At 44.4% G+C, this 12,743-nt stretch overlaps 1 protein-coding gene across 4 annotated transcripts in view; it reads right to left on the bottom strand.

The window, feature by feature from the left end:
• Positions 1–12,743, bottom strand: part of SKP2 (S-phase kinase associated protein 2) — a 36,751-nt gene that overhangs the window by 19,588 nt on the left and 4,420 nt on the right. For 3 of the 4 annotated variants that reach the window (XM_065905238.1, XM_065905241.1, XM_065905239.1), the window contains 2 exons: positions 3,832–3,943; positions 1,227–1,370 (listed from right to left, as the gene is read on the bottom strand). In XM_065905238.1, coding sequence (XP_065761310.1) covers positions 1,227–1,370; positions 3,832–3,943 — 256 coding nt within the window. Of the gene's footprint in view, positions 1–1,226; positions 1,371–1,512; positions 1,707–3,831; positions 3,944–12,743 lie in introns of those variants that run through there. The other variant, XM_065905240.1, reaches the window with a different exon arrangement.

Below are 12,743 nucleotides of genomic sequence, written 5' to 3'. Positions count from 1 at the left end.
AAATCAAAAATACAATGAGGTATCATCTCACACCGGTCAGAATTGTCATCATCAAGAAACCTACAAACAGTAAATGCTGGAGAGGATGTGGAAAAAAGGGGTCCTCTCTTGCACTGTTGGTGGGAATGTAAGTTGAGAAAGCCACTGTGGAGAACAGTAGGGAAAGTCCTTAAAAACTAGGAATAAAACTACCATATAGCCCAGCAATCCCACTACTGAGAAAATCATAATTCAAAAAGACACATGTACCCTAGATTCATTGCAGCACTATTTACAATAGCCTGAACATGGAAACAATCTAATGTCCATCAAAAGATGAATGGATAAAGAAGTTGTGGTATATATATATATATATATACATATATATATGCACACACACACAATGGTCCTAAAAAGGAACCGATCAGTTCTAGTGAGGTGGATAAACCTAAAGCCTGTCATACAGAGTGAAGTAAGTCAGAAAGAGAAAACAAACATCATCTATTAACACATATGTGCAGAATCTAGAAAAATGGCACTGATGAATCTATTTGCAGGGCAGGAATAGCGATGCAGACACAGAGAACAGATTTGTGGATACAGAGGATGGAGAGGGTGGGACGAATTGAGATAGTAGCATTGAACCATATATACATCACCATATGTAAACAGATAGCCAGTGAGAAGTTGCTGTATAATACGGGAGCTCAACCCAGTGCCCTGGGACAACCTAGAGGGGTGGGATGGGACGGGGGAATGGGAGGAAGGCTCAAAAGGGAGGGGACATGTGTATACTTATTGCTGATTCATGTTCTTATACGGCAGAAACCATCAAAATATTGTAAAGCAATTATCCTCCAAATAAAAATACATTTTAAAAAAATAAGAAGAAATGGGCATTGGGGGAATAGCTTGGCTGCATGACATCTGCCGGCGAGGGCTCTGCTTGGCTCCTGCCTCATAGGATACTCAGGACACCCTTAGACTCTGGGAAGAGCCCAAGAGCAGGCCTAGGCTAACACAGGAATGATGTCACTGAAACCTGTGCTGTGTTTCAACACAAACAATCTAGATGTCCCACGCTAGATACACACACACAACTAACGTATGTGGCAACATACACATACACAACTAATGTCCCACGCTGCACAGATGACCTGTCCTAGGGCATATAGCAGGAGAAAGAGAAAAAAGGACACTTTGATCTTTTTCCTCCCCAAGATTTTCCGGGCACTTTTCTTTCTTACCTGAAGTGTTCAACTAACGGTTGGTCCATAAACGATCTTGGACAGCGGAAGGCAACCACCCCTCGGGACAGGAGCCGACCAACCACGTCTGGGTAGAGGTTTCTGCCTGCAAGGTCTACAGTCTGCCAGAGAGACTCATCAAACCTGGAAGAGAGGTGCTTCGTTTGGTGAGTTCAGGGCACCAGTTTCTGGAGACCCTCGACACCGCTTCCAACGAGAGGACACGGCCACTCAATTGCCCTGAAGCAAATTCTAAAGGCATGTTTGTTTCTGACTATACAATTACCTATATTTTTAAGGCACTACGGAATATTTCTTTTTCCCATTATGGATAAGCTTTCATCTTCCTCTTTACATGGATTTCATAGCTAGTTCAAAGCTATCATGAGCTCTGCAATGATCTGGAACAGGAGAATAACATTTCAGCAGTCAATTCAATTACTTTAAGACTGCTCAAATCACTCAGTTGATTACTGAACAAGTAGGTAGGTTCACAATGACCTTGCTTGCCATTTTTGTGAAGGACGAGCATGCTACCACAATTATCCTAAAAAACATGTAAATGTACCTAAAAGAAGGAAAGTTTGTATGACTTTATTATGAGATATGTTTAGCAAATATCCATTAGGAAAAGTCATAGTTCAGCTCCATTTACAAAACCTTAAAAGCTTAAAATAAATGCAGAGAAATACAGGTATACCTATGAACTAATGTGAAGAAAAGAGGTAAAAATGTTTAGATTTGTGTTTCAAAAGCAAAAAATGGTAACAAATATAGTAAAACACATAAAGAAGTTTGAATACCCATAGATTAATTCAATTTAACACAAAACAAAACATGAGACCAAGCCCATGAGGGAACATTTTAAATGTTTACAAGAATTTTACTTTTTAATCCTATTGAGATAAGCAGACCACTGGCTGGAGCTTTGAAATAATTCTGCATAAACAAATTGTCAACCTTTATTCTTAAGAAGACAGGACTGCTGTGCCTGGCATATAACAAGTATTTAATGAATGTCAGTTATAACTTTTATGACAGCTGAGATGAAGATGAACAGAGCTGCACAGAGAACACAGCTGGTGGCAAAAGAAAATGAAAATGGCGTTCTTGAGCAGGGATAAGTGAGTCAACCACCATGTATCTACTCTGGCGTTCCAGGTGTGCTGACCTCTCTGTGGCTCTTCTAAGCAAACATAGTCAGCCCTCCCTATCCACAAGGCTTCCCAGGTGGCACAGATGATAAAGAATCCGTCTGCCAATGTAGAAGATGTGGGTTCAATCCCTGGGTGGGGAAGATTCCCTGGAGGAAGAAATGGCAACCCACTCCAGTATTCTTGCCTGGAGAACTCCATGGACAGAGGAGCCTGGTGGGCTATAGTCCATGGGGTCGCAAAGAGTCAGACACGACTGAGCAAGCACTCCTTATCCACGGGTTCCACACCCACAGATCTGCGGATCCAGAGCCTGACTGTCCTACCCCATTTTATACAAGGGACTTGAGAATCCGCAGATTTTGGCATCCACAGGGGGGTCCGGAACCGATACCCAGTGGGAACCAAGGGATGACTGTAGCCCAGTCCTGTAAATACCTGGAGTGTCTTATTTCCAGCATACCTGTGAATGGAAGGGCAGGGGCTCCTGCATAATCACAGTGAGAGTCCTAGACGTGTCGGGGGAGAAGACAGATAGATGGCCTTAAGCACAGAGCAAAGGCTGGCAGAGGCTGATGAGCAGGAGAAAAGGTGAAGATGGAAAAGCCCGTCCCAGCTCACCAAGATGTCCCATGTGCAGCTCACTGTTCACACCTGAAAAGCGTGGCCCCAAACCCAACAAAACCTGAACAATTAGCTGGGCACCACTCGAGCATCTTTATATTTCATGCTCACAGTGGCCATCATGTGACCCACCGGAAGTGACCTGCCCCATTTGGAAAACTTCTTTTCCCTGTATTCAGCAGAGCCCGTGTTTATTGGATACTAACATTAGCCCGTGTTAGATGGAGCCAGGCAGTGTACCAGGAGTGACAGGGGTGCATGAAGGCATAGCTGGTTCTCATACACCCAGTGAGTGGTGAGTGGTGTGAGTGGTGGGAAGAGAACTCGGGGCTCTGGGTGGGACCCAAGTGGGGAACCAGCCTCTGCTACTTAGGCTTTATGGGACCGGAGTGAGGTTCTGAGTCCCAGTCCCCCCATATATAAAAGGGGATGATGCTGTCTTCCCAGGTGGTGCTAGTGGTAAAGAATCCGCCTGCCAATGCAGGGTCGTGCGTTCGATCCCTGGGCTGGGAAGACCCTCTAGAGGAGGAAATGACAACCCACTCCTTTATTCCTCACTGGAAAATTCCATGGACAGAGGAGCCTGGTGGGCTACAGTCCATGGGGTTGCAAAGAGTCAGACACAACTTGGCATACACACACACCCCACTCCAGTAGATTCCTCCCTTATCTGTGAAATAAGACACTGATTACTATAAAGAATAAGAAAATATCAAGTGTGCTCTGTCCTACTATATTCTTGGTTTTCAGTGTCAGCAGACTCCAACGAACAAAAACCCTTCTTTTCCCCTCCTCTCCATACACTAAATGGGGTGAAAAATACTTACGCTAGATGATACCATCTCTTACAAACACTGGAAGCTTTCAGGAGGTCAGGGAGGCACAGACAGGAAAAGATTCCTAAGAGCAGCTCATCTGGAAGGGAGTCCCAAGAAACACCTTGGAGGGAAAAAAAAAAGAATTGTTTTCCTTTTACTGTTCTTTCCCCCATCAACTGTACTGAGCTTTTTCCTGCACTTAAAGATATACAACGTGTAGCTTAAAAAGGTGAATTTAATGCTAAATGAATTCCTCATCCTCATAATCCCATGGTCTATGTTTCCTGAAGTGGATACTATATACTTTCTCAGCAAAGGAGAAAAGAGATTATCAAGAATACTTTTCATGATATTCTTCTCTTTAGCACCCACCAGCCAGTCTCAGGCTCAGAACCATACTGATGGGGGTTCAGAGCCAGTTCCAGGCCTCTCACATCTTGGATGACAATGTCTAAGATACACAATGCTTCTAGGTTGCTAAGGAACACCTCACTCCTCTTTGAAGTGGCTTCAGTGGTGGATTTATCAAGTAGTGACCTTATTTAAAAGGCAAACCAATCTTCCTCCCTCTTCTTCCAAGTTTACAGAGGGTGGGCTCAGAAGTCCATTTACCTAAAAGTGCAATACCGAAAGGCTGTTCTCATCTCTTAATTCAACACACATGTCCTGAGTGCTTAGTTTGATGCCAGGGATGGGTTAAGGTGTTGGGAGAAAGCAGGTAACACATGAGACAAAACACTTTTTCATGGAGCTTATGTTCCATTGGGGAAACAATCACATGATATTAGAAGACATGTTAAAAACTGTTCAATATTTAAAAAAATTAAGTGATATGTTAAAATTGCTTTTACTTTGATGTATTAAAAATGAAGAAAATGAGGAAAAAAGTTAGAAAGTTTTAACACGCAGCATACGCACACATACACCCTCAACCATCAATAGCAACTAACCTCCTTGTTCTATTTTTCATATGTTTAGGGTTAATAATAAATTATGATAAGAGTTGTATTCAGCTCTCTGATTAAAACAACTATTTTCATTCTATTTGGACTCAACTCTATTTGTTAGTCTACTGAAACTCGTCATTCATAGTTAAGGAGACTAAGTCTGTATTAGTAAAGATTTGATCAAAATATCTCCTTCCACATTTCAAAATAAATGCCTAGTACAAAATTCTGTAATAGTGAGTAATTGTGATGTGAATTTCACCACAATGGTGGTTCCTCTAATAACTGTCAAGTTTTAGAGCTGGAGTTCCCCCCCTTCCAAACTTTCTAATACATTTGCTGTGTTTTCTTATAGTAAAAAAAGTATTGCATTCTTATTGAAAAAATTCTTGAAGAAAAGTTGAGTTACTTAAAGTATAAAACAGTTCCATTTTTCAGAGATATTTTTAAGTTATCTGGTGCACTTACATCCATTTCATAAACATACTGTTTCCCAAACTGGTGTTTAAAGAACATTCTTCTGGGAGATGTTAATATCTGTTCCACTACAAACAGTGCTTTGTGGTGTAAAATGATATAAAAACAATGGGGAGGGCCTTACTGAGCTGGTGATCATTGAGCAAAGGCTGAACAGAGAGAAGAGGCTGGCCCTGTGAGTCCCTGGAGTGTGTTCTACGTGCAGGAGCAGCAGGTCTGTTTTGAGGAACAGCAAGGAGGCCAGCATAGAACACAGTGAGCAAGTTGCAGGGAGCGGGGAAGAGGTCAGAGGAGTGGGAGGGGGCCAGGTCATCCGGCTCTGACTCTGAAGGTGATGAGGGGCTGCCGGAGAGTTCTGAGCACAGGAATGACAGGATCTCACGTAGGTTTTAAAAGGATCACTCTGACTGTGTGTTCAGTATAAACTGGAGGGAGAAAAAGGTGGATGCAGGAAAACCAGTTTTCTTAGTTTTTATAAAAGCAAACTCTAATTGCTATGCAACAAGTATTACATGCTTACATATGAATAGAATAACCCACAAGGCAAGGATAATATGACCATGGCCTAGAAGGAAACAAGCAGGCACCAAACAATGAGTGTTTTAGATCAGAATTTAGAGTGGTTAGCTGAGTTCAGTAACTTGCCTTCTCGGTCTCTCTCTAACTCCAACCCACCTGCTACACCAATGCTACACTATCCTCTCTCCCCCATGACAGCTAATTTTAGTGTCAAGTAACTGGGCTAAGGAGTACCCAGATATTTGGTTAAACACTATACCAGCTGTCTTTGGGAGGATGTCTGGGATGAGATTAACATTTGATTGATTAACTGAGAAAAGCAGGTTGCGGTCCCCAGTGTGTGCCTGCCTCATCCAATCCAAAGTCGGGTTGGAATAAAAGGCGGATGAAGGGAGACCAGGCTCTTTCTCCCATCTGTGAGCTGGAACCTGGGTGTCCTCCTGCCTTCAGGCTGGACTGAAACTAACATGATCTACTCTCCAGAATCTCGGGTCTTTGGGACCAAAGAACATGGGAATCTTCAGCTTCCAGGACTACATAAGCCAATGCCTTATTAATAAGCCTCCCTGTATCTCTTATTTGTTCAGTGGCTCTGACAGTATCCTTGGGCTTCCCTTGTGGCTCAGCTGGTAAAGAATCCACCTGCAATGCAGAAGACCTGGGCTCGATCCCTGGGTTGGGAAGATCCCCTGGAGGAGGGCATGGCAACCCACTCCAGTATTCTTGGCTGGACAATCTCCACGAACAGAAGAAACTGGTGGGCTACAGTCCATGGGGTCGCAAAGAGTCGGACACGACTGAGCAACTAAATACAGAACACACACCCCATTTAAAAGGTGTCAGTATGTACTGAACACAAACATTGCAACATGCTCAGGGGAAAGACGATGGACAGCTGGAGACAGCGTGGAGGTGAGTGATAAACCTAACAGTCTTAGGCTCTGTGGACTCTTCCCCCCTATTCCTGGGCAATCTTTTGAAAATATTCTTCAATTAGATCCCTTCAATGGTGTCCCTTGAATATTCCGTCTAAAGTCTATACTGCTGAGCATGAAATTCAAAGCTTTCTTATCAAGGCCCCACTTGGTTTTCTAGATTCATTATCTAGAAATATGTTCCAGCCACTTGGAGCTACTTGGAATTTTCAGAATGAGTCTTTCTGTGTCATATCTCAATGCCTCCATATGTGCTGTGCCCGCCCCCAACTGCTGTTACTCAAGGGGCCATTAACGCCCCAACTCCTATGGACGGCCTCCCAGGACATCACCAAAAACAGGCCAGTTTTTTAACCACAGTTTTGTTATTTCTTTCTCACCTGTGTAAGCCCTACAAGGCCATGAGATCTTGAGAAGGAGAACCTGATTTTTCTTTTAACAATCTTCATATTCTAAGGAACTAGCACACTGTCCGATACATGCAAGCATTCATTTATTTACTTAACGTGCTATATGCCGAGGACTGTTCTACAGACAGAGATGAACAAGGCATGGCCTTCTCAGCGCTTGAGAGACACAGACAAACAGGATATTTCAATCCAGGGTCACAACGGGCTGGAGAAAGGCTCAGGGTATTGTGCTACACCAGGGACTGGCACAGTGCTTAGGGAAGATGCTCCCTGGGAAAATAAGGACATGTAGCTGCTCCATGAACACCTGCCCCTCCCTCTCGAGAGAATCAAACAAAGGACTGAGGCTCTGAAGCCTAGGGGTAGAGGGATGAAGGCATACCATCTGCACTGACCCTGGACACGTTCCAGAGAACAGCTCCTCAGTGTGGCAACGAGCCTCCATCACACCACAAAGCTCCTGGGCCAAGGTCAGTGGGGGCAGAGGGTCTCCAGCAGGACTCCTGCTCCACAAATTGGAACAAAGTTTTCCTTCCATTAATTCTTCTTAACTCCCTAACCTCTGCTGCCTCCCTCATATATAGATCAGATGCTAGCATTTTATTCGGCAAAAAAAAAAAAAATTACACTTAGCCACTTTGAATCTAGTCTGTTGAGATTTTTACTATGATCTGCAGTGACTACCCTGACACCAGGTGCCTGCCCCCCATCCCCGCCAAGTGTGAGAACTGCTGGATTGAGGAAGGACCACAGCTCCGGCTGGAATTTGATTGCATTGTCTCCATGTCAGCAAACCCTAAGTGGGCTACTCAATCCTCCCGGGGCTCACTTTCATCAGCAGGAAAGGGAATAAAAAGGTTCATTTTGCAAAGTTGTTCACTATGAAGATTAAATAGCTCATGTCAAGAGGTGACAAAGCAGAAAGTTAAACTGCCTCTTTTTTGCTTCTATTCCTCTCCTTTCTCCAAAAAATCTGTATGTTTTACTTTCATGACCTTTTCCTTTCAGTGCTGCTGACAATCTTCACCTATGTGAAAACATCCATCTCTGAGTAGGGGCTGGACAAGGGCTGCCTGGTATGATTTACCAAGACCCCCAAACTGCCTTCTATCTAGGTTTAATTAAAGAATTAAATTAAATTAAAAGATGTTAGCTCCTTAGAAGATCAATGACAAACCTAGACAGCATATTAAAAAGCAGAAACAAAGGTCTGTATAGTCAAAGCTATGGTTTTTCCAGGAGCCATGTATGGATGCAAGTGTTGGACCAAAAAGAAGGCTGAGTGATAAAGAATTGATGCTTTTTAAGTGTGGTACTGGAGAAGACTCTTGAGAGTCTCCTAGACAGTAAGGAGATCAAACCAGTCATCCTAAAGGAAATCAATCCTGAATATTCATTGGAAGGACTCATGCTGAAGCTCCAATACTTTGGTTACCTGATCTGAAGAGCTGACTCACTGGAAAAGACCCTGATGCTGGGGAAGATTGAGGGCAGGAGAAGGGGGCAACAGAGGATGAGATGGTTGGATGGCATCATCGACTCACTGGACATGAGCTTGAACAAACTCCAGGAGATAGTGAAAGAGAGGGAAGCCTGCTGGAGTGCTGCAGTCCATGGGATCACAAAGAGTTGGGCATGACTGAGTGACTGATCAACTTAACAACAATCTAGGTTTGGGATCCAAGAAATACTGGAAAGAATGAAGAGAGACATGGAAGGGCAGGAAGCCAACGTGGGCATGTGAGTAAGCAGATTATCACTATGGGCTTTAAATCTGCAGGGGACTCCCAGGAAACATACAGCACCTGCCCCAGATGCTGGGGCGTTAATCCATCATCTGCTGTCAGTCATGGGTTGGCGGCTTCTGGGAGGGGGCAGGAATGCTGACTCCCCAGCATGCCTGCCCAGGGAAAGCCCTCAAACACATAGTGTCATCGATGTGGAGGAGAAAGCCCTTGGCATAAAAGGGAATGGTGAGCTTCAAGGAGCTACGGATGGGGCACCCAAGTGTCAGGTAAAGATAGTGGGGAAAGGAGATAGGGAGGCTTGTTGCAAAGTAAAGGGTAGGAGAAATCAATAAACTAATGAATGTGGTGCTTCCCATTTTAACAGGAAGACATAAGAAATCAGCAACTTAGAATAAGAGATCAGTAATTCAAATGCTTCCAGGTGGCACACTAGTGTTAAAGAACCCGCCTGCCAATGCAGGAGACGTAAGAGACAGGGGTTCGACCCATTGGTTGAGAAGATATCCCGGAGGACGGAAGGGCAACCCACTCCAGTATGCTTGCCTGGAGAATCCCATGGACAGAGGAGCCTGTCCACAGGGTCGCAAAGAGTCGGACAGGACTGAAGTCACTTAGCACACAGTTCAAATGCTAGGAGGAAAATCTGGCACTGGGATGAACGCAGGTGTTCGCTGAGGACAGCAAAGCCAGGCACTGAAGCCACAGAAGGAAGCTAAGTAAGTCTAGAACTAGGAAGGCTTTGCATTGCAATATCCATCTTCACCTGCCCAACTCCTACTCATCCTTCAGACCCCAGCTGAACTGTCTCTCCCTCGGAGGAGCATTCTCAGGAGACCAGCACAGCCCCCACACCCAGGCAGGCACAGGGAGACCCAGCACAATGCCTGGCACACCACGGACATTCTCAAAATCCTTGCTCAATGCAGTATGCCTTTTACTGCCCCTTCACGCAAACTGTGAACGTGCGAATTCTGTATCCATGTGACTGATTAACCTTCTTTAACCAACTAACTGCCACTCCTGGTGCCTAAGACAAACTTGGTGACGAACCCTAGAAAGTGTTCAATGTCCCACAAAGGAATGACTGACACCGAAGAGAAGAATGCTGGCTCTGTTTCACAGACAGGTAAGAGTGTGGGCCTCTCAGGACCAGTTTCCTCATTTATCAAATGACAAGGCTGGCCTAGGGCTCCACTTCAACAAACATTCCTGGGTGTCTGACTAATGCCGGAGAGCGTAAGCACAGGCCCTGTCTGTTGGCCTCACTGGGAGGCAAACTAATAAACAGAAACACAACCCCACATTACCACTGCCATTTACTGAAAGCCCTAGAGTCTCATACATTTATTAATGCATGTGATTCTAACGCTTGCCTTGTGTCCTAGGATGCAGTGTTCCATTTCACAGATGAGGACACGTGTCTTAGTAGGTTTATTTATTAACCTCACGGAGGTGCTAGCAACTATCAGGTGGCAGAGCCAGGAAGTTAACATGGACTCTTCTGTCTGTTTCCAAACCCCACCACCTGAGGTGAAGGCACAGAGCCTCGGAGGAGAGTGTCTGAAGGCTGGCTAGGTGGCACAGGGCCTGCCAAGGAATGGCACGGCCTTGCAGGTGTCCAGGGGAATGAGGCTGAAGACTGAAATCCAGAAACAGAAACAGTGTCCTCTGTAAGTCAGGGGAGGGGCTTCCAGAGATGATGTAACTCCGACTAAAGGCGTAAGGTCACACAATTAGCAAACCGCCCATTGGGAATTAAAGCACAGATCTGACTCCAAATCCTGTCCTCTGTCTACCCTAGGAGTCTCTCTCCTGATCTGACTTAATTTTCTAAAATGAAGGAAAAATTAAAAAAAAAAAAAATCACGTTTTTTTAAAAGGTGAGAACTAAACCTGGCTTGCTCTGGGAAAAGGAATCCTTCAGGGCTTGGGAGGGAGAGCAGAGGGGAGAGGGAGTGAAACAGACGCAGAGAGCTCTCAATGGGTCAGTGAGCATATGGACGGGGCAATGGCTGGGAAAATGCACAGCCTCTCTGAGCAGCCAAGTACCCACTTCTCCACGGAGCTGATCACAGGACAACACTGATTCTAAGGCCCCTGGTGGGAGTGAAGGTGGGGGAGGGGTGTCACAGCCTGAAACTGGATGCTGTTCCAACAGATGAGACAGAAGTCTGTCTTCATACAGCTGCCCCAGGGGCTAGTATCCAGGCTTGGGATATGCTCAATCTAATTTTACTTGCCATAGTTAATTCTCAAAACATCGACCATCTGTTTCCTGGATTCCTGACTGCACTGCTGCCTGGTCTGTCTGCTCAGAGAGGATGACAAAGTCCAGAGCAAGTCTTTCCTCTACTCACCTCTTCTAAAACCCCCAAGGCTGCACACTAGACCTGCACAGTAAGCAAAATAATTAAGCCCATGGACTCTAATCTTCAACAACATGAAAGCAATTAAACACACTTTGGAGCCATGAAAGGTGAAAACTGGCCAGATTCACAAACTTGCTAGTCACCAGCATTTCCATTCATTTCTCTGATGCAAAGTCAGCTGTCCACTTCTGTAATCTCATCACCTCCCATGCCTCTTTAAGTCCTTCGGAAATAATAATGCTTAAGAGTTTTTGATGCATGAGGTCTTTACAGGATAGGTAACGTCTTCTTACTTGACATGCTTATTTCTTGAAACATCACCTACACTCAGATTCAAACTCCAGAGTACTCAATCTTTGACTCTTAAAATTGCCCTTTTCTTTAAGCACAGATAATTGTATCTGAAGGATAAGCAGGCACTGTTGTTCACATCTACTGCTTTTTTAAGAGTGAAGGTTCACCTCCTGTTTGCTTCTGCTCGCTTGTTTTAAGTATTAACGATCCGTGCTTCCTTTCTGGGAGACTACAGATTCTGCCATCTGGGATGAGGTTTCCTTCCTCTTCTATAAATCATTAAGAGACAACACTAGACCATGCTAGCTCTTGGTATTTTGGCTTTTTTTTGGCTGGTTGGACAAAACTGAAAAAAGCAAAACAGGAAAAAGCTAAAATAGGGGTCCTCAATGACCCCTTCAACCCCACACTTCTATGAGAGACTTGCTCAACCCTGGGATGTGAGAAGACTAAGAAACCATGGAAACTGGGATTCAGGGAATTAGGTACAGGATACAAGGTCGCGAAGAGCAGGATCTCTGGTCTGTGTTCATTGCTGGATCCCCCATCTCTAGAATGATGCTGCATCTACACTGCTGAACAAATGAAAGGAAGCTACAGGGTAAACACAGGTGCCTGGGAAAGGCCTGGAAAGGTTCTTACAGCGCTGAGTTTTGGAGCTGTGGGATAAGATTCATTGGTGAGTCATGAAATCAATTTAGTCTGATTAGTGTTGTTTTGAAAGAAAGGAAGAGAATAGTAAATACCTTAGTAAGGAAAAAACTAATTTTGTGCAATTTCAGTTTAAGATACACACCCAAGATTGCAATGGAAAATGTTATTGGTTATTAAAAAAAAAAAAAAAGAGGAAAAGCATTTGCCTGGAGATACTGAAAAAGCAGATTCCCAGGCTCCAGGCAGGACTTCTGGGATGAGAATCTCTGGAATTTTGCACTTTGAACATGTTCCCTTGGGGATATCAGCAGACTCTAAACTTTGGAGTCTCCACTCTGAAAACCACTGTGGGGCCTGGAATTTCAAGCAGTTTAACAGCCATGGGAAAGCTGATCAACAAATTAGTTTGACAGCATTACCACAGCTATCTTCTGTTTGGGAGGTTGGGGTGGGGGTTGTGGGTGGGCAGAAGAAGACAGGGGACCAGGGCAGGCATTTAACAACCATGAATAAAACACAGTTGTTCTCTTTCTGTTCATTACTGATCTCATCACCAGGCCATTTCCTC

Source organism: Muntiacus reevesi, chromosome 14, assembly GCF_963930625.1.
Source record: "Muntiacus reevesi chromosome 14, mMunRee1.1, whole genome shotgun sequence".
Lineage (NCBI taxonomy): Eukaryota > Metazoa > Chordata > Mammalia > Artiodactyla > Cervidae > Muntiacus > Muntiacus reevesi.
The sequence above is the reverse complement of the archived record's forward strand: the minus strand, read 5'-3'. Positions and strand labels throughout refer to the sequence as shown.